The 23,412-nt window shown below is 37.9% G+C and overlaps 1 protein-coding gene across 1 annotated transcript in view; it reads right to left on the minus strand.

Moving 5' to 3' along the window:
* Rsod (Related to Sod) overlaps positions 1 to 23,412 on the minus strand; it is an 82,782-nt gene that overhangs the window by 49,786 nt on the left and 9,584 nt on the right. The window contains exons 3-8 of the mRNA XM_067154991.2: positions 19,363 to 19,519; positions 16,114 to 16,333; positions 14,369 to 14,651; positions 8,262 to 8,515; positions 5,971 to 6,133; positions 747 to 1,059 (exon numbers count right to left, since the gene is read on the minus strand). Of these exons, the coding sequence (XP_067011092.2) occupies positions 747 to 1,059; positions 5,971 to 6,133; positions 8,262 to 8,515; positions 14,369 to 14,651; positions 16,114 to 16,333; positions 19,363 to 19,519 (1,390 nt within the window). The remainder of the gene's footprint in view (positions 1 to 746; positions 1,060 to 5,970; positions 6,134 to 8,261; positions 8,516 to 14,368; positions 14,652 to 16,113; positions 16,334 to 19,362; positions 19,520 to 23,412) is intronic.

The following is a 23,412-nucleotide window of genomic DNA, read 5'->3' on the forward strand; positions in this document are numbered from 1 at the left end:
CTCGCTCCTCCACCTTAACTATGTCCTGTCGCGGTCGCCAGAAAATGTTCCATAATAATAAATTTGGAGCTTAATCTATAAGAAAAATAATTTATTGTACAGGAATATTTCCTAACACCATTACTGAAGAAAAAAAACTTCCAATAGAACAAAAAAACACACGCCTTGCGAACTTCACGACTGTCATCCTTTTTTTAAACAAAACTTAAGGGAGGGTTGTCATGATGCCAACCACTACAAACACACAACAGGATAGAAATCAAAATTCTCTTAACAGTATGTCTGGTATATTTTCTGAAAAAAAAAAAAAAAAAAAACAGTTATATTTTTAATCGAATACCATTGATTGATTCGCCAACTGAATCACTTTTTATCTTTAAAATGTGTCATAATATCCTTGTTTTATTTTTAACTTGTTTGCTCATTAGCTGATGATGTCCCTAATGGGGAAGAAACATATCCTAAATTAACGAATACACGTTATTTTGAAAAATAAATAATGGTGGAACTTTTAATTAAGATTCCTAATGATTATACATTTGTGTATTGACTAACGTGGACCAATCATATATTTTCTTTTACTATATAGTAAATACAGAACAATACAAATACAAGACTCTTAATAAATTCTTACAAGAAATAATGACTAGCTGATCTATTTTAGTTACCTTTGTAATAAATATAGTCAATATGGATTTGACATTCTTTCTTTCGACAACACATTTAGGTAACAAGCATAAAAGTACCTTGTATGGGTTAAAAGGGGTTCCAGCGCTTAGACACCGACCCGACCAATTGTAGAAATCCCTTCCAGGTGGAAACTCGTGAACTGCCCATCGATGATCGCCCGTGTTGTTCAGGTTTGTGCCATCCCCATGAACAAGAGACTCAACAATGACAGTGGTGTCAGCCCATGGCTGATCACGAGGCTGGCGAAACACGATTCTTCCCACTACTGGATAACGATACACAGCTGCTGCTGTAAACATTGGCATTTTCCACTTTTGAGGACCAGCCAGGTATCGGGCCAATGTGTTACAAATCCAGGGAGTGTTGTTCCTGCAATACAAATGAATACTTAAGATAGTAAAGGATGTACAGTAAAAACAGGCAAGCAAGATAAACCACCGTCACAGCTGAGGTGGTGAAATCACCAAAGTCTGTATGTGGAACCCATGAATCAATCAATCAATCAATCAATCAATCAATCAATCAATCAATCAATCAATCAATCAATCAATCAATCAATCAATCAATCAATCAATCAATCACCACCGATCTGCGGGCAGTTTCCCACAGGACAGATTCCCCATCAGTTATTTTCCTAATCTTTTCTTAAATAATTTCAAATTAAATTATTCCCATCTCTCTTCCTATAAATGAATCTATCTATCTATCATATGGCTTTTAGTGCTGGGAGTGTCCGAGAACATGCTTGTCTCGCCTGGTGCAGGCCTATCTATTTGACGCCCATAGGTGACCAGCGTGTCTGGATGTGGGTTGGTTATGATAATGAGGTAGGGAGAGGGTGAAACCTGGTTTCGGCACATAGCATGCTCCCGTCAAATAACACCAAGGGGTCTGCTCAAAGCTTTACATCCCCATTCAATGGACGAATCACTATCAACAATGTCATATACCTTTACTCTATATAAGCACTGCGAAGAAGTTTGGTATTTTTTTTCCAGGCTTTTGGCACGCAATCTAGTGATTAGAAATTGTATACCACCACCTCTCTTACCCTGCCGGCCAACATTCTCATGGTGACATTTTTTTCAGCCAACGGGACTCAAACCGCTTAACCACGATGTCAGACCATTTAGATTTCAATGCCTTAACGATCATGGCCACCAGATGGGCTATAAATGAATACTTGCCCCTATTTGCCCAGTGGAATTACAACTTTATCTTAATACTAGCAAGATATCTGTGCTTTGCTATGGTATTATACTGAAATTTATAATTGAATGCTTAACATTTTATATATAATGAGCCGAAATTCGCGATCTGACTCGTTTTCTGAGAGATTACGGCAAAGTTCCTCCCATTTTTCAATAATTCTTTCCAGCAACCGATTTCGTACTTCCCGGACTAGGTCCAGGTATTCCACCCAATCAATTGGGTCCCTAAATCTTTGCCATCTTTTCCTATAAGCATTTTTAATATCGATCAAATCCTTGAGGAGATCCGGCGTGGTGTTATCTTGGGTGCCTTGGCGGTACTGAACCCGTGGCCGGACTGTATTCGTAGTCATTACCCGGCCAGGACCCGTTTGCAGCGCGGTCTACACATTTTTATGATGGTCCAGAACATTATTATTATTGTTAGGGTGGGTGATATTAGTTGAATTTAGGTTATTATTATTATTATTATTATTATTATTATTGATGTTCTGGACCCTGCAGCAAGATGCAAGACTGCTACTTGGTGGTAAATTACATCTGCTGCCATTGTTGACAATGTGACCAGCACCATTGTCACGTGTAGGCAAGTTCACGGTATTTCTGGTGATACGAATTACATACTTCTGTGCATTATTGACCTTATAATTGGGAACATGCATCATTTTCAAAAATATTTTTTTTGAAAAGTACACCAATGAAATAGTACGTAAACGTATTACATTGTGGTATGTTGCCTTGTTTTCTACCATTAAAAAAATATTTAATAGTGCCTTTCCGCAAGGCGAGTGAAACGGCCTCTGACGTAAGCGGCGCGCTGTGACGTCACGATCCAGTACCGCATGGAGCACTATCAGCCGTTGTGCATCAGCCGTTGCTAAAAGCCGATTGTTTATTATTCACGATCGCGAATAACTTCGAAGTGACAGAAGAAAGGTTCGAAACAGCACAGTCAGACAATCTACCATGTGTAGATGTCATCATTCTTGAAAAATGTGACTTTTGTGGCCGCAGAAATTCGCGGATAACAAGCAAGTTTGTAAGTGGCGTCTTTTATATACGTGCAATGTACTGTAACCCATAGTATTAGGATAACAACGAACCTGGATAGATATCACATCACTTTCAACATTTCCTTCTAGACTGATTCCCTTTTAAAGAAGAACATTACATTTTCGGGCTTTCAGCATTAGTAAAGTAAGAAATCGGATTTCAGCACTAACATAAACATATAGGTAGCATTATAGTACTAGTCCGCTTCTGTGGTGTAGTGGTTAATGTGTGCCACTCCCGGAGGCCCGGTTTCGATTCCCGGCTCTGCCATGAAAGTTGAAAACAAATAGTACGAGGACTGGAACGGGGTCTACTCAGCCTCGGGAGGTCAACTGAGTAGAAGGGTTTCGAATCCCACCTCAGCCATCCTCGAAGTGGTTTTTCGTATTTTCCTACTTCTCCTCCAGACACCTAAGGCCACGGCCGTTTCCTTCCCTCTTCCTTGTCTATCCCTTCCGATCCTCCCATCCTCCAACAAGGCCCCTGTTGAGCATGACAGGTGAGGCCGCCTGGGCGAGGTAATGGCCCTCCTCACCAGTTTCATCCCATACTCAAAGTCTCACGTTCCAGGACACTGCCCTTGAAGTGGTAGAGGTGAAATCCCTCGCTGAATCCGAGAGAAAACCAACCCTGAAGGATACACTGATTAAGAAAGAAAGAAAGAAAGAAAGAAAGAAAGAAAGAAAGAAAGAGGAAATAAAGATCATAGTACTATAGGGCTATAATCTATCATTCCCAAAAATATATATATTTATGGTTGGGACAACTGGCCTACCCACTTCCAGGGCCTATCAAAGAGAATTAAGTATCTTTGTGGAGGGAAAAAGTTAAACATGATAAAGATAAATATGACTTCATCTAGTTTTCACAAGTCGGGCTGAGTGGTTCAGACTGTTGAGGTGCTGGCCTTCTGACTCCAACTTGGCAGGTTCGATCCTGGTTCAGTCCGGTGGTAGTTGAAGGTGCTCAAATACGTCAGCCTCGTGTCGGTAGATTTACTGACACGTAAAAGAACTCCTGCGGGACTAAATTCCTGCACATCGGCGTCTCCGAAAATCGTAGAAGTAGTTAGCGGGGCGTGAAGCCATTAACATTAATTACATTTGGCTTTTAACAAGCTGAGCATATCAGGAAAGAAAGGTGTCCCGGTGACATATTAGTCGCTCAATACAGGAATGTCTTTGGGTGCTGTGACTTTTACTTTTTTTTTTTTTTTTTTTTTTTTTTTTGCTGTTTGCTTTACGTCACACCGTCACCTATAGGTCTTATGGCGACGATGGGACAGGAAAGGCCTAGGAATGGGAACAAAGCGGCCGTGGCCTTAGGTACAGCCTCAGCACTTGCCTAGTGTGAAAATGGGAAACCACGGAAAACCATCTTCAGGGCTGCCGGCAGTGGGGTTCAAAACCCACTATCTCCCGGATGCGAGCTCACAGCTGCGCGCTCCTAACCGCACGGCCAACTCGCGCGGTATTTTTACCCTTCGGTTTATTGACTTGGCTTGTATAACCTAAAACTTAGGCTAAGTTGGATAATATTTTAAACACCTACATCACTATTTTCACCTGTGTGGAATTATGTTATTTATTTCATTAATATTATGATAATTATTATAATTGAGCATTGTTAACTTATAAGACCCCAACAGACAAGCATTGGTTTTGTGTAGAGTTGTACATTTGTTAAATTCACGTTGTTTCCTTTCATGATGTACACGCCTATTCTTTGTTACATTATAGAGTATTTAGATATAGCCTAAATTTTTTTTACCAATTAAGCTCTTCAATAAAGACATACATAACTGTCCCATGCCAAGATATATTGGGAGAATTAGAGTTGTCAAAATGGTTTATAACCCCTCTGATTTATTATCTTGACATGGATCACCCAAAACATAGGTTAGGTTTGGAGAATACTTTAATAATCAGCATTATTTAATGTACTGTTTTTTTACTTTCATATTCCAAGATGTAATTGAAGCATTTAAATAAAGCATCATACATTAAAATTTAAAGTTTTACCACTAGAACAGCTGACATGGAAAAGTGATTTGAAAATTCAAACAAATTCATCTTACGTTAAAATCTTCAAAAAAAAATAAACTGTAGACTTTTCCGATATATCACCAGCATTTCTCCGGCTCACCAAAATCCATTTCTCCCTAGTTTTAGCGTCTTTGGAACATTTATAAACAATTTGTTTGGTATGGTATGCGATGTGCTATTGCACATCGGAACTCTACACCATTTAAAAGTTTCCTGCCTCACTGTCTGCGCAGGATTCATTTTAATTCTAAAATATACCACTCAGATTATTATCCAATGTATAGACCTCGAATTTAACCATACTAGACACTAACGTAAAGTAGAAATACGCGAAGTGTATCCTGCTTCTCACAGCACACTATGTGTTACTTCGTCTGCTAATTCACTCAACCTGTACGATGACGTCAGACCAATGAGATCGCGTGCTTGCGTGACGTGACATTTTCGTAGATTTTTATCACGTTTGGAGTTATTATTTGTACATTCTGATCACATTTTTGAATTCTGCATGAAATTTTGAATCAGATTAGCATATTTTTAATTAAAACCCCGGATCATGCATGTTCCCTATTGAGGTGAACAATTGCACGGTCAATATCATTCCTTTTAAAGATAAAAATTTCACGATGTTCCGTATTGAACTGTATCACAATTAAATTGAAATAACAAATAACGTAGTTCAACCTATTCAATACAAGTAAATAAGAAATGTAGAGTTACATTCTTATTAAATTATAAGCGGAAGCAATACTGGTTTTGACCCTAATCTGGGTCATCATCAGCCAGAGCACTTTTTAAGTGTGATTCAATTTTTTGAAGGAAAAAGTGTAGGTCATCTTGCATTCAGGGTCATCTTAGATTTGGAGAAATACAGTACTTATATGACTTTGTGCTTTGAGAAAGTAAAATGAAGATGACAAAAATTAAAAAGTTTTAGAATTTATTATCCTCCTCCTGTTTATGCAACTGACCTGTACAGCACCAGAGAGCGATGTGCAACACTGAACATTCCCTGCAGAGGCAGGTTTGTGTCCCAATAGCGACCGTTCAGGTCCTGTAAGGTCTGCTGCTTTCTCCAGATGTTGTGCTTCCCACTCAAGTCACCAATTGCGTAGGTGTCCAAACTTTCAGAACCTGAAAAAAAAAAATTATTTTTTACTTATTCAGTTTCAAATTTTCTTTCATCTATTTTTTTAAAACAAAATATTACATATATAATGAGGCCAAAATATAATCATCTCACTTGTAAAGAAGCACATTATGCTACTAAAAGAGAGACAATGGTGGTGATTATGGTTTTAAGCAGTGGTGTCATTGAGCAAGTTCACACTGTTTCCCCAACCAGGTGTCAAAATTACTGCAGCGTGCTGAAGCACTTGTTAAAATTGAACTTCAATGTAGCTTTTTGACGTAAAGGTAGAACAACATTTTAATTTTATTATTTTTCACAATTTGCTTTACATAGCACCAACACAGAAAGGTCTTACTGCGATGATGGGATAGGAAAAGGCTAAGAGCGGGAAGGAAGTGACCATGGCCCTAATTAAGGCACAGCCTGGTGTGAAAATGGGAAAAGCACGAAAAGCCATCTTCAAAGCTGTCGACAGTGGGGTTCGAACCAATTATCTCTTGAGCGCAAGCTGATAGCTACATGACTCAAACCCCGCAGCCACTTGTTCGGTACGTTCCAAAACTGGATAGCAATCTATCTCAAAAGCAAATTAATGTTACTTCATTGTTATGTTCTGTCAAGCAAATAATGAATGAACTGATCATTGGGTTCATTGGGTTAGTAACATTTAAACCATGCTTCATTTCCAATTTAATGTGATGATGATGATGATGATGATGATGATGATCATGATGGTAAGACCCTCTGTACTCTACACCTCCGAGTGCCTCTTAATGAATCAAAAGGGCCCACTCAGGAAACTAGAACTTAAAGAGAGGAAGATCTTGAGGAGGATACTAGGTTCCATAAGAGAGGAGGATGGCACCTGCAGGATTAGCCACAACAACTAGCTCTACAAAACCGGGCGAGATGGCCGTGCGCGTAGAGGCACGCGGCTGTGAGCTTGCATCCGGGAGATAGTAGGTTCGAATCCCACTATCGGCAGCCCTGAAGATGGTTTTCCGTGGTTTCCCATTTTCACACCAGGCAAATGCTGGGGCTGTACCTTAATTAAGGCCACGGCCGCTTCCTTCCAACTCCTAGGCCTTTCCTATCCCATCGTCGCCATAAGACCTATCTGTGTCGGTGCGACGTAAAGCCCCTAGCAAAAAAAAAAAAAAAAAAAAAAAAAAAAAAAAAAAAAAAAAGCTCTACAAACATCCGGACATAGTCACATGTATAAGGAAAAGGCAACTGACTTCCTATGGACACATTAGCCACCTGAAACCCTGCAGATTCACCAACAGAATCCTCACAGTGACAAGTAGGGGAAAGGCTTCCAAGACCAAGTGGAGCACCTCAGTAAAATCAGACCTAGAGGAACTACAGATCTCATTAGAGATCATAGAGAACCGATCTCAATACTGACAGGCCATCCTACAGGGAGTCTTCCCACTGTCCCTCACAAGGGAAAAGAGTACAGGGACCACCAGACCTAAGTGGACGGATGGAAGCGGCACACAGCCAGAAAATGAAAGCACAGTGGGCTAAGAAAAAGCAGAAGACCTTAGCTAAGAGTTAAGACGAGCCCCATGGTCCCTAGTAGGCCAAAACGAACCAAAAAATATATATAAAATAAAATAATAATAAAGTCCTAGTTACCATGTACAGGCATTTTTATTTTATGCCATCCAGGCGAACTGCATGTCAATTTTAGATTTTTTCCCCACCCTTCAAAAATTGGACTATCTCTGCACAGTTTGAACCCATGATCTTGGGATAAGAGACAAACAGCTCGATTAAACAGTATGTTTCAAGCTGTCAGTGAAGAGATGACATGCAAATGACATTAGCAGACGAATCAGCTTGAGGGGAGGTTTTAAAAGTAGGAAAGATCCTAAAGATCATGGTGGCAAATATTCATTTTGTCTTTGCATTTCTAATTTCTTTGAAATTGTTTCAAGAAAGACTAAATAAACAACTCAAAGGTAATATGCCACCTGGGAAACAGTTCTAAATGCAGATCAGTGGTGACTGATTGATCGACTGATTGAAGTGGTTGTTAAAATATTAGAATGACAGCTCTGATTCTAAGGGGAACTACAACTAAATAACCAATCCCTGCGGTAGAGAGATAGACGTGCTACTTACCTTCATCCTCTGGGACTAGAGTTGGGTTGTACATGGTTCCTGTCTGCAAACATTTGTTCTCTTCCACAACGTCAGACGGTAATGGTATGGGAATTGGAGGAAGTTCATGAATCTTGAAGTGTGACACCACGGTCTGGGCTCCCATAATCTTACTTCGAGGGTAAGTCAAGTGAATTTCTAACCAAGTGGGGTCGAAGGATGAGCGCTGGCTGAGAGATACCTCTCCTTTTACCCCTTCCGAGTTGATAAGAGCCCTGGAAGAGATATTATATATACAAATAATGAGCAACAACAAAACAAGATAAGAGCAGTGTTCATGAGGTCGAGATATAGTTCCATGGAGATATTGCAGGGAAAACATGAAAAGCTGGAATCAGAAATGAAGAGAGTAGAAAGAGGATTGTCTTTGCTGACATCCGATTTCACTGCGTCTGTCCATTGATTTCTTGGCCTCCCTACTGGCCTCTCCCCTTACTCTTCTCTGTCAAAAACAATTCTTTGCTGTTCTCATTCTGTCCATCCTCATAACATGTCCAAACTATTGTAGTCTACGTCTTCCTAAAATCTCGGTAACAGGTAAGTTGATGCCAGCCTCCTTCCTGTTTGCTTCGCTTCTAATCTTCTATATAAGTCTCTAGCAGGACCCCAAATAGAGTATGGTTCCAGTGTATGGGACCCTCACCAGGATTACTTGATTGGAAAAATCCAAAGAATAGCAGCTTGACTTGTTCTGGGTGATTTCCAACAAAAGAGTAGCGTTACAAAAATGTTGCAAAGTTTGGACTGGGAAGACTTGGGAGAAAGGAGACGAGCTGCTCGACTAAGAGGTATGTCAAAAACAATGAAGGTATTTATTAAACCACCTGTTCAATACTTTACATCCACTTTTAAGTGGTTACATAAATATATTCATACTTAATATTTTCAGTACATGTTTCGCCCCTAATTTAGGGCATCTTAACCTAAAATACAACCTTAAAAAGTTACACATATTATTGAAAGAGAAGCTAAAAGATTAGCCTGGTAGCCTAATTACTAAAAATTGGTACACATAATGTGAATAATACATTGATACATTAATAAAACATGTTGATGGAGCATTGTCTATGGTAATTCTAAAATTAATGAGTCCGAGACTAAAACTTCTTCTTATAAAATTATGTGGTTCTAATAAAATTGGTTCAAATAAAATTGGCTGTTATTTCACCTAATGTGATATTGCTTATATTGCCAACAAAATAAAGGCGTTAACACAAGCACACAAAATTATGTCTTGCGAACAACGTGTTCAGGGCTGCTGTTAATGTCATAAACATGAAGATATAAATAATGAGGAAACGGAAATGTCAGTTGATTATCGTATAAAATGTAGTCCCTTTATTACCTGTATAATAATATGTTTTATTAATGTATCAATGTATTATTCACATTAAGTGTACCAATTTTTAGTAATTAGGCTACAAGGCTAATCTTTTACCTTCTCTTTTAATAATATGTGTAACTTTTTAAGGTTGTATTTTAGGTTAAGATGCCCTAAATTAGAGGCGAAACATGCCCCGAAAATATTAAGTATTAATATATTTATGTAACCACTTTTAAAACGTGGATATAAAGTATTGAACAGGTGGTTTAATATGTTGTGATTATTGGGATTCTATTATTTGGACTCGGAAAATGGCGATGAAATTGTATATATGTAATGTATTTATTCATTTGTTTTACCTTTTGTCTCTCCTCGGTATGTGAATTTTGGAATTGTTTAATTTGTTTGATGTTAATATGATTTTAAAATTATTCAATCGTCATGGTAATTCTGGTGCATACTGTACCACACGCGCCACTTCGGCGTGGGAGATTTCCGGTTTCGTAAAGTTGCACCAATTTCGAAATTTCTCGGGGATTCACAAATGTTCCTTGTCAGCACTATTTTTCCTGTGCTCCTATTGGAGAAAATAAAAGTAAATGTAATTGGTAGGTGAAGGAAAAGTTCGGACGCTCATTGGCTGTGTAAGATTTCCTAATTTCCGGAGAGAAGCGTTGTCGCTAGAGCCTGGCTCTGCGAAGGCGTCTATGCTGTTGGACCATTGAAGGGAACGGTCACCTCCTAATGTATGGGTCCTCTTGGCCCCGCCATCCGGTAAGCACTTTATTATTATTCACTTTTCTGGTATTCAGTTTCAAATGTAGTGTTTCGTTTAATTTTCTTTGCCGGAGTGTACCCGTGTTTCCTTTAGCTACCGAATTTAATTAATATGACAGCCATTTCGGTAAGTTGCCTCATCTTTGCAAAGAGACAGTTCCCGTTTTGTTGTTCTGGTAAATTAAATTTTATACGCCGTTCGATGTAATCACTAAATGTAAATTCTCCTCGGGACTGTCTCGTTCTTTCTGCTTCATCGTGGAGTATTCCCCTTTAGGTCAGGTACCCTTTCTCAGAAGTGTTTTTGAGGGGGCTACCCACTGAAGGCGCTCTGCTCCATGATTATATTTTAAACGTTATTTCCTTACATGCACATCTTCACTTTAATGTAAATTTACCTTTCTCTTACTTCTTTCAAACTGCTTTGGTTTTTAAAAGTATCGCCACAAACAGTGGAACATCATGTGCTGTGTTCCGGTGAAAATTTACATAATTTGTGTCTAACCTTGAGGTATACTGTAATAACAGCTGTAATAATGTGGTCAAATTTTAATGGTGTATTTGTTATTGTTTTATATTTGAATTTGCATCGAAATTGTTAAGTAAAGTTTAGGATTACGTTGACTTCGCTTCTTCAGTATTAACAATACCTTCCACTCCCTGGATATGGTTCCCAGCCGCTTCCCTGTTATCCTTTCGTAGCCGTCATGTTGGTTATCCTGTTCATTTTAGTTTCTGTGGTTAAAATGTTTATTATTTAATTTCGTACATGTTAATATGCCTCGTGTAGTGTACATATTTGGTAAATGCACAACGGTAGCAAATATTTTCTCTCTATTATTTCTGTAACTTGTAACCCCACGGGGAGGTAACATAATAAATACCTTTAATGTTTTTGAACTATACCAATTTTCAATACGGATCAATAATGAGGTTTATAACTTGTAATAAGTGGTATGTTCCGAGCTGTCAGTGGAGAGATGGCGTGGAATAACATTAGTAGAAAAATAAGTTTGAGTGGTGTCTTTAAAAATAGGAAAGATCACAGTATGAAGATAAAGTTGGAATTGAAGAGGACAAATTGGGGCAAATATTCGTTTATAGGAAGGGGAGTTAGGAACTGGAATAACTTACCAAGGGATATGTTCAATAAATTTCCAATTTCTTTGAAAACATTTAAGAATAGGCTAGGAAAACAACAATAGGGAATCTGCCACCTGGGCAACTGCCCTAAATGCAGATCAGTAGTGATTGATTGATTGTCTTTTGTGGTCTTTTAGTCCATTGTTCTAATGTATTTCATTTCTGTTGACTGGATTTTACTATTAGCCTTGTTATGTAGGGTACATGTTTCAAGTCCATAGGTGAGAACTGGAATGAAGTAGGTATGAAACATGGTCAGTTTTGCTTTCTGGAGTATTTTATCATCCTAAAGTAGATTTCTCACTTGAAAATAAAATTGAGAAGCTTTTGAAGTCCTATTAAGTATTTCTTGGTTTATTGTGTTATCATTCAAGGCATTTGAAGTTAGAAATATATTGCAACAGAGTTCCTTCCAGGAAAATGTTTGAAAGGAACTCTGTTACAATCCGTTTCTAAAAAACAGTAATCAAATTCTCAACAGATGGCAGTAAATGACACTTTTAGGTCTGGCTGAAAGGGGAATCCTCAAATAGAGTTGATTTTCTCCCTGCTAGCTTTTTACAAGCTGTAAGAGGCTATCATGTTCAGTCTAGCATGTGTAGCAAGCTTTGAGACCGGCTGTTTGCAATTTATATAGCTATTTTGCAACATGGTTAGTAAGAAGAGAGTCAGTGAGCAATAGATTGCTTCAATTTTGGACTCCACAGACGTAGATAAAAGTGAATTTTAATTTGAAGCGTCTGAGGACGGAAATTGAAGTAGTGATTCTTCTCGGTGCAAGAGCGACTCAAGTGTCCCAGAGAATGACATAGCTGATAAAAGGACTGACATGAGTACCTTAGACCCACTATCTTCAAGTATCATTCTGATGTATAATATTAATCAGGGACCAATTTTACATTCATTTTCTGACACTGCGACCAAGCCTACAGAGTAATTTTTACTAATTTTTGATACCAAAATTTTGACATAATTTGCCAGGAAAGAGTAATTCTGAGAAATAAATAGAAGCAACAGGCAACACCTCCAACTAGAAGATGTAGAATCAAAGACCGGTCATCTCCAGCACTATCTGATATAATGGCTTTGATTGGTGTAATAATTTATTTGTGGAATGACTCTTATGCCTTTTATGCAGTGGAACCTTGAATTACGAGCATAATTCATTCCAGCAACATGCTTGTAATCCAAAGCGCTCATATATCAAAGCAAGTTTTCCCCTTAAGAAACAATTGAAACATGGGTGATTCGTCCACAACATAAAAATGTTTATTTGCATACCATTTCTGGAACAAAATATAACTTAAAACAAATTAAACTGCATTTTACCTTACAATAGAATCATTGTTGGTGTGAGGGAGACGATAGATTACATGAGAAGAGTTACTGTGTAGCACGAATTTCACTAACGGAATCACTGCTATCCGTTGGCTCACTGAAATTGTTTCCTTTTCGTGCAACATTAACGAGGAACCTGTCCAATGACTGTTGCTTTTGCCTCTTTTTGAGGATTTCATGAAAATGTGACATTGCATTGTCATTGAACTGATTCATCGCTCGCACTGCTACAGCCTTATTCGGGTGGTGATTTTCTACAAAATTTTGCACCGTTTCCCATATTTTGCACTTCTCCCGAATCTCAGTTGAATTGAGAGATTCCATCGACTTTTCCTCCTCCTCCTCTTCCCCGCACGAGATCTCCTCCATAACCTCCTCCTGTTGTTTGCGATGCAGGTACGTCAGTTCGTTGGTGGACAGTTCCTGGCTATGTTCTTCCACCAGCTCTCGAATGTCCGTCATTCACCTCCAACCCCATAGTCTTCCCTAAGGACACAATTTCATCGACAATCGGCAGCTCATTGTCACCAACAATCCCCTCAAAGTCATGTCCAAGAACACGGTCAGGCCACAGCTTTCCCCAAGCGGAAGTGAGAGTTCTCTTGGTGACCACATAACAGGCTTTATCGATGATCTTCAGGCAGTTCATGTTGGGGAAGTGATTTCTCCCAAACTCTCAGAGAGTAAGGTTTGTACCTTCAGTCACTTCGAAGCATCACTGAAATAGTGTTTTGGTGTATACCTTCTTGAAGTTCGAAATGACTTGCTGATCCATAGGCTGGAGTAGTGGAGTAGCGTTGGGAGGAAGGAACTTAACCTTAACGAACTTGAATTCCTCCAGTAAGTCCTCCTCAAGGCCTTAAGGCCTGGAGGATGAGCAGGAGCATTGTCCATAACCATCAAGACTTCGAGCAGCAGATTATTTTCTGAAAGGTATTTCTTCACTACAGGACCAAAGACCTCGTTCATCCATTCAACAAAGACACAGGGGAGGGGAAAACCTAGGCACACCTGACGCTCGTATTGCGGAACCTCACTCGCTTATCAAGTTACAATGTATTTTAAATGTTTACTCGTCTTGCAAAACACTCGTAGACCAAGTGACTCGCATTCCGAGATTTCACTGTACTAAGATGCTGCTGCGGGAAAGTCTGATGATATCCTACGCACCTCTACGATGGAGTGCATCCAATATTCAAGGTAAGTAATTAATATTAGGTACATATCCATCTTTATAGCTAGTGTTCGATAGTTCTGGATGAGTTTTAATTTGCCATATTTTCAGTCCACGTACAGACATAACACGCTTCCTCCCATGTAAGGTTGAGAAAGTTCACTTGGGTTGGCATCAGGAAGGGCATCCAGCCATAAAACAGGGCTTATTCTACATTAATGTCGACCTCAGAATTGACAAAAGGCCAGAGAAGAAGAGTATGATAATGGATTACTAATTAACCGACTGAAAGAAAAATCAATTCCATCTTACCTTAGAGTTACTGGAGTGATCTGCCGTATCTTGGCACAAGTCAAGAAACTGTCATGGTGCCTGGCATCGAAAATGACTAGATAAAGACTTCTCTGACCTGACAGGTCTGCTGATAGAGAGTTCAGTCCGTGGTCATGATACACCACAGTAGCTCTGGAATGTGCATCTCCTGCAACTTTTAAAGGACCCAGGCGAACATCGATATCTCCGACGCCTTTCTCTGCTCCCTCGTTGGATGGATCAAACACCACCTGGAGGAAGTTACAGTTCTCTCGAGCCTTATCTGCAAATAACAAGAGCTCAGTTTCATCATGATCAAAGTTCTAACTTCAGACTAATACCACCAGAATAAATGAAGGATACGAAACATTCACAGCAACATTGATATAAGATACATTTTACTGAAATATGACTTCCATGAAACAAAGATAATAATAATAATAATAATAATAATAATAATAATAATAATAATAATAATAATAATAATAATAATAATAATAATAACAACAATAACAACCTACTACGATGTCGTAGAAGGGGGAGAGGTGATAATCCCACGTGGCGCGTCCCAGGTGGCGGACAGTGGGGGGTCCCAGGCCCTAGTGATTGCACTAGGTTTTCTCGGTCATCGGATTCTGGGGGACTGCGAACATCATGCGGGAATGTATCAGAGCTTCCCAAATCTCTTCATCCTAAACGCAAGCATTTTCTTGGCACATCAACTTCAATACACTTCTTAAAACCGGCAAATTGAAGCAATTAACAGACTCGTTTGACAGACTAAATATCCAAATGTTAGCTCTTCAAGAAACCAGGTATGCAGATGAAAATCACTTCACATCAGGCAACTACAGAATATACAAAGCTAACCCAGCAATTCCAGTCCTTAACACACCACTGAAATTTGACACCGGGCTTGCAGTAAGAAAGAATATCATAAATTCAGTTATGAATTTAACATCTCCCTCTGAGAAAATTTCTGTGCTAGCAATCAAATCAGGAAACAAAGCCTATTCGCTAATCAATGCTCATGGACCTACAAATAATTACAACCAAAAAGGCCCAGAAAAGGTGGAAGAATTCTGGGAACTTCTAGAAGAAACAGTAGCCCAAATTCCTAAACATCATGTCAAAATTTGTATGGGAGATTTCAATACAGAAATAGGCAAAGAAAAGAAGTACAAAGCCACTGTAGAACTCTACCCTGCCCATGAAAATGGAGAAAGATTAATCAATTTCTGTGAGACCTTTGATCTGAAACTATGTCAACTCATTTTCTAGCACGCCCGCAGAAGAAAACAACCTGGAGGTCCCCGAACATCCATTTAGAAGAATTTCAGATAGACCATGTGGCTATTACAAAGAGAAACCAGAAGGAGATGATGACTGTAAAAATCAAGAAGGGCATCGTCGACTCTGATCACCGTCTCTCTAATCAAAGTGAAGTTTCAACCTAACAGACCCAAATGTAGATCACGGTGAAACCCACGAACTGACCCAGAGATTCTGAGCAAAACTTTCCTGGCCAATATCTTCGATAAAAATGCTACTAGTTGGTCAGAACTTGTAAAAGCAGCCAAATGCACTACCACGCCACTGAGAAATTGTAAACATCAGTGGTGAAACGATGCCTGCAATAAGGCGTCATTTCCACGCCAGTCTTATAAATATTTTCCAGGCGTTTTATTTTGACCAAACTATATAAAAATAAATCTTAATTAATGTCTTCTATGATAGTAACCCACCTGCCTCGGTGTCCAGAATGTCGGTGGTATAGATCTTCCACCTGTGCATTCTTTCCTCATTTGGACTCCCCTTGGGTCTTGCTACACGATACAAGTTTGTCTGGACGAGTGTATCGATAGAGTTAGTCAGCTGGCTACCTGCCCAATGGAAGTACACAGAACCAGCCAATGGGGAATAGAATCGTGCCTCGGCTATTTTCTCATCAGCATCTGCAGATATCTAGAATGTCAAGAGAGTCAACAGAGTATAGATTGAAAGATGAATTTATATCTCTGAAAATTACCTGCAACAAGTGTAAATTATGAGCAACTGACACACATAAATTTCATACTGGAAATTTGAAGAGTATTATTATTATTATTATTATTATTATTATTATTATTACTTTTTTAAATAATTTTTTTACGTCACACTAACAGAAATAGGTCTTATGGCAACAATGGGATAGATAGGCTTTCAAACCCACTGTAGTGGCAGTATTGAATAATCAACATGTTCATATTTCATCACGTAATTTCCTCAATTCTTTAACAAATATCAAGATAGTCTATTTTTTGTGGTTCTCGATGTCCACAGCAGCCATGAGTTCAGTTTCATTAATAGTTACAACTTCTTTGGATGCAAATTCAAGGAAATAAGTGCAGTTTTCTGACCTTCTGTTTGGGCACCATTGCAAGTTCATATTTGTTTTGATTCGGATAACACCAACGGAGGTCAAGGGCAAAGTGAATGCACTAAACCTTAAATAGAACAACTGACAGATTTTAGACATGGGTGTCGAAAACAAACATTGTCCAATCTGCTAAAGGAGTTGTTGTTGTTGTTGTTGTTGTTGTTGATGTTGTTGTTGTTTGAGTCATCAGTCCATAGACTGGTTTGATGCAGTTCTCTGTGCCACCCTATCCTGTGCTAACCTTTTCATTTCTACGTAACTGCTGCATCTTACATCTGCTCTAATCTGCTAGTCATATTCATACCTTGGTCTACCCCTAGCATTCTTACCACCTACACTTCCCTCAAAAATCAACTGCACTAGTCCTGGGTGTCTTAAGATGTGTCCTATCATTCTATCTCTTCTTCTCATCAAATTTAGCCAAATGGATCTCCTCTCACCAATTCGATTCAGTATCTCTTCATTCGGGATTCAATCTATCTTCAGCATTCTTCTGTAACACCACATTTCAAAAGCTTCTATTCTCTTTCTTTCTGAGCTAGTTATTGTCCATGTTTCACTTTCATACAATTCCACGCTCCAGACAAAAGTCTTCAAAAACATCTTTCTAGTTCCTATCTCAATGTTCAAAGTGATCAAATTTATTTTCTTAAGAAAGGCCTTCTTTGCTTGTGCTAGTCTGCATTTTATGTCCTCCTTACTTCTGCCATTGTTAGTTATTTTATTACCCAAGTAATAATATTCGTCTACTTCCTTCAAGACTTTGTTTCCTAATGTAATATTTCCTGCATCACCTGACTTAGTTCGACTGCACTCCATTACTTTTGTTTTGAACTTATTTATTTTCATCTTGTACTCCTTACCCAAGACTCTGTCCATACTATTCAGCAATTTCTTCAGATCTTCGCAGTCTCAGAAAAAATAACAATATCATCTGCAAATCTCAGGGTTTTGATTTCCTCTCCTTGGATTGTGGTTCCCTTCCCAAACTCAATTTCCTCTCCTTGGATTTTGATTCCCTTCCCAAACTCCTCCATGAGTAGATATTGATCCTGATAATGATGTTCTACTGACAGGTATGTTGCCCGAGGCTATGGTCAAAGTCAATTATGTTTATATATGGACAACAGTAGATTCACTTACTGTGGAGTGAGGAGCTACCACTCTAGGGAGTGTTTGAGGACAAATGGAAATAGCGGCAACATTTAACCGACAAAAAATCTTGACTGGAAGATTTTAGTAAATTTTAGGTGATACTTATTTTAATAAATTGATTATATTTGTATGTAACAGACAAGGCAAAGTCATTTTATTAAGAATGTAAATAGAATAGTGTAGTTTATTGCTCATTTATCACATTTATGACATATTTTATTTATGACACATATTTAATATTAACTAAGAGATGTTTGGAACTAAATATGTGGTAAAGGTTACAAGAAAAAGATTTGTTATGAATAAGATCGGCGTTTAAAAAAATAAGTGAATAGCTCCAAGAGATGTTTGGCAGTGTGAGAAAAAAAAACTAAGGAAGAGGACAATAAGGGCCTCGAAACATGTATGGTATATTAGGTGAAAATAAATAATTAATTAAATAACTCTAAGTATTGACAAGGCTGATTTTAAATATCAAATGTGTATTTAATGGAGTAGAAATTGCTGTTGTATCTGTAAACAAACCATCAGGCTCTGCTCTGCTATTCTATTTAATTTTATTTCATAGTTTTCTTCTGTTTGGTGCGAGTTATTTACTTCTCTCTATATATTATTTTATTGATAATATAAATTTTAGTACAGTGTGTGCCTAAATGTGACATCTTCATAATGGAAAATTAGTGATGAAGTATGGCGAACTTTGCTGGAAGATGAAAGTGAAGGATCTGATTTTGAGGATATAGAGAATAAACCAACAGAGATTGAGTCAGATTTGTAATTTGAATTAGCTATTTCTTCCCACCAAATATCGGAAAGTGGAAGTGAAATGCGCAGTCCAACCTTGCACTCTTTGCACCAACATCTACTTCCTTTTCATACCTGCGTCTCTTCATCTAAACTAAAAAATAGGCCCAAATTTCTGGAGAGGTGAAGTATTTCTATTTGGAGTAAAATAATGCAACTAAAAACTTACATTTGAAAATGATGTAACAAAATTCTTACACAAACTATCACTCGATATATGATCTGATTTGTAAGGCAGACTCTTTATCACTGTCATGTAGAGTAATTCTGAACCCGCTTCTCGTGATAAAATATCCAAGATATTACTATCATTGCGCCAGAATTAGGACATTTGTACAGTAACACAGCTGACAACACGACAGATTTGGTGCGCCCAGCACCTGGTACATCGAGTGCTTCATGTAGAGGGCACGCTGAGGAGAATCTACCCTCTTTTTCATTTCAGTCTGAACTTCCCTATAACAGCTGCTTTCTAATGGACATTAGATAAACTGCTACCCCAAGCAAGGGACGGGAACTGTGTGGGAAACGGACGCTGTTCACTGTTGTTCTGTAATACACATTGATAGATTTCACTGCAACAGTTTATAATTTCATTTTTGTAATAGAAACTCACTGTGATGGTTGCACAAACTCTGCGATAGTTGTCGTTAACCTCCTGCAGGATGAGAGAGCGTCTCCATAAGGATGTGAGTTCCACGGATAGTGGCAGCTCACTCGAGCCATTGGTTGGTAGCGACACAGTGCCCAGTTCATCATCAATATTCTTGAGGCTGTAACATAACAAATTTATTGGCATCTCAATACGTATAAAAGGATGCAGATTTGACATTACTATGTAATAATCATATTAAATAAAAATGTATTTGATCATATGCTAGAAATAACAGGAGTGGCTGTATCAAGAATAATTGCAGATATGAACTGTAAAAACAATGGCAAGAGGGGAGGGAGATAATACATAGGTAGATAAATGGATAGATACATAGACAGATAGATAAAAAGCCTTCATTATCCATTTACGACCCCTGGGCCTCTCATACACTTAAGCATGTAACTGTCAGCTTCACAACTCATGACATGAAAATATACAATGAATGGGTGTTAAAAGAAAATTATGTTATACAACATGAAAACTAATTCACGGTCTTGACTGCTACACATCGTCGAGTTAAAAATCACATCAAAGTTCCGCTCTAAAACATTTGATAAATTTCACTATCTTTAGTTGAAATAGTTGAGATTGTGAATTAATCTTTATGATATATAACAGAACCTTATTTTAACATTCATTCATTGTTCATGTGTTGACTTGTCAATTTTTAGATTTCTTGGCTGAAAATTACCTCAATGGAAGTCGAAACTAGTCCCAGAATGTTTTAGCTTTAACAAAAATCCTGGGAATAGAACCAGCCCTTGGGTGGTTAGGCCGTGTGCTTTTTGCAGAGTTTCACCCATACGTGCCTTTTGGGCTCATCAGACTGGCACGCCCCTCCAAGACTCTGCTTAGGTCTGCGTCCATGAAAGCCATTTTTGGAAATGTATTTCCATGGGGAGGACATATTTTTGAAAACGGAGAATTCACTTCTCCTTTAGCAGGTTAGCAATCCCTATTTGCCAACACAGTGGGACCATGCAGTTGGTCTTGCACTGCTAATCAGACTCTTGGAGGGGCTTGCCAATCCAACTGATGAACCCAAATGGCACATCGTGGTGAAACTCTGCAAACGCACACAGCGTAACCACCCAGAAGCTTGTTCTATTCTAGTGATTTTTAGATCTGCAGCCATGAAAGCCATTTTTTGAATTTGAACTTTTACGTTACTAGTAAGGTGGAACCTTTATTTTACAATTGTGTGTTTGTACATTTGTTTAGTTATTAGATGTATTACATTAAGGCTGAAGATGGCCTGCCAAGGCCGGAACTAGTCCGTAGTTTAGTAATGTAATTCAAATATTTTGCATATTATAGTACTGAAAAGGTGGACCATTACAACATTAATTTAATAATTATTATTTTGCTACATTTGTTAGTCTCTTTATGTAATAAATTACAGAGTGAAATAACGTTAAATGTTTTTGAAAAGGCAGCGGGGCAGTGCCCAAAAGCCCTTCAAGCATGAACTACCACTGACTTGTACTTGTTGGTGTTATGGCATAGTCTGAAGGCCATCTCCATTCTCCTCACCCTCTCTTTTAATGCCTCCTTTTCATTTCCACTGGGAATGAGAATTTCTCCAAGGTATTTCAATTTACTGAATACGATGGATGTCCCTAAACCGAGCTACAATTCTGTCCATGTCATCTGCTTTGTCTGAGTCTGTGAATGCTGTTTTTGGAGGAAATTCTTAATCCTGTTTTGGCTGCAACATTTTGTAGTTCTTTCACTTGCTTTGTGGCTTTGTGAGGGTTGTCTGTTATCAGAATGATGTAATTTGCAAAGGCTAGATAATCCAACATTAGGGCATTCTTCCTACAATCTAACTTCATTCTGAGTTTCATTTTCAGTCATTCTCAATCTCCATTGCTGATGACTTTTTCTAGGATGTAATTAAAGAGGAGTAGAGAAAGGTTATCTCCTTGCCTCAAGCCTGTTTTAATCTCAAATTACTCTGGAGAATGTTCATGAGCACTCCATGATATACAGAATCATATGCCTTCTTGAAATCTACAAGGGTTAAGATTGTCCTATTCTGATTTCTCATTGATCATACTTCGATTAATGATTTTAGGATTATTTTATTTATTTATTTACATAGTTTACGCCAACATTGGACCACTTAAATCAATCCATATACACTACAGTCTTCACAATATTAGTTGTAATGTTTTCTCAACTTCCTCTTGTCTTTCCAGAACTTCTTCATTTTTTCTGACCTGGCCGCCCTCTCTTGATCTGTAATGGTGTACTGTTTATGTTTGACTGTTTGATATTTCTTTTTAAATTATTATTATTTCTTTCTCCATTAGGGTCTTCTAGAGACCACGAGACAATTTCAATGCTTCGTCCGTTTTTTGTTGTTGTTCTTCTTCCTCCAATATTCCTTCATCTGCTCACTATGCCTCTTTTTCCTCTACTCAGACCATTTTGAGCCTGTTTTCTTTCCCTCCCAACCTTAGATCCTTCCATTTTTAACACTTTATTTTTTAAAATCTCTCTGTTGCTTCTTCTTCTTCTTCTTCTTCCCTTAGGTTATTTCTTTCCAAATCTTTCTTGATTTCATGAATCCAGGTTGTTGTTGACTTCTTGTTCCAAAGATATTTGAAGATCTGTCTGGTGAACCTGTTGTCATCCATTCTGTATAAATGTCCAAAAAATATCAATCGCCTCTTCTGCATTGTATCTGTTATGTTATCTATGTTCCGGTATATTTCATCATTACTTCTTGATTTCCAGAGTTCTGTAGTTCTTAGTGGATTGAGTATTTTCTGTATAATATTTCTTTCCAATACTTCTTATTTATTCAGCTTGTAATTCAGAACTAGACATTCACTCAGATATTGGCATTCCGCTTTGACTACTGATTATTATTATTATTGTTATTATTATTATTATTATTTTAGCAGAGCGACTGAAATTATTTTTACAATTTTCTTTTATGTTGCACCGACACAGATAGGTCTGAATCTATTAAAGAAACTACTGTATTTAAAATAGTTTTTGTTGGGTCCATCTTGTCAATACACTTTTAATGATTGAAATTATTTATTTTATCATACATGTTTCAGGCTTATTTCTATGTCTTACACCTGCCATATGTTATGTTATGTGAACCGCTTAGTCTGATTGTGATGGTTCAGTCAGCTTCCGCTTCAAACGCTAGCGTTGTGCCACATCCTGGGGGCCATCTGGTGGTGAATGAACGTACCATTTCCACTTCTATTATAACGTTCCGAAATTCAAAGTGTCATTGTTTAAGAAGCCTTTCTCATGGACAGTCGAGATTTCTTCTGAGGACGCAGAGCACAGTTTCCTGTGAAACGTTAAGAATTTCACCTTATTTTCTCGACACGGCATAAGCCCAAAAGCCTATACACTGTCATGTCTATAAGTACGGGCCATGAAAGCATTAATGGCAACAGGAAAAATATCCATTCCCTTCATCAGTGATGTCAACTGATGTCAATTTGGTCTGCACTAGAACACCCTTTCCGGAACCCTGCCTGATATTCATTATTATTATGATTATTGCATTCTGCTTTGACTTCTGATTATTATTATTATTATTTTAGCAGAGTGACTGAAATTATTTTTACAATTTTGTTTTATGTTGCACAGACACAGATAGGTCTGAATCTATTAAAGAAACTACTGTATTAAAATAGTTTTGTTGGGTCCACCTTGTCAATACACTTTTAATGGTTGAATTTATTTATTTTATCATAAATGTTTAAGGAAAAATATCCATTCCCTACATCAGTGAAGTCAATTGATGTCAATTTGGTCTGCACTTGAACACCCTTTCTTGAACCCTACCTGATATTCATTATTATTACGATTATTATAAATACTATTATTATTATTCTTTACAATTGACATCAGTGATGAAGGGAATTGATATTTTTCCTGAAACATGCATGATAAAATAAATAATTTCAACCATTAAAAGTGTATTGACAAGGTGGACCCAACAAAAACTATTTTAAATAGTTTCTTTAAAAGATT

Source organism: Anabrus simplex, chromosome 10 (assembly GCF_040414725.1).
Source record: "Anabrus simplex isolate iqAnaSimp1 chromosome 10, ASM4041472v1, whole genome shotgun sequence".
Lineage (NCBI taxonomy): Eukaryota > Metazoa > Arthropoda > Insecta > Orthoptera > Tettigoniidae > Anabrus > Anabrus simplex.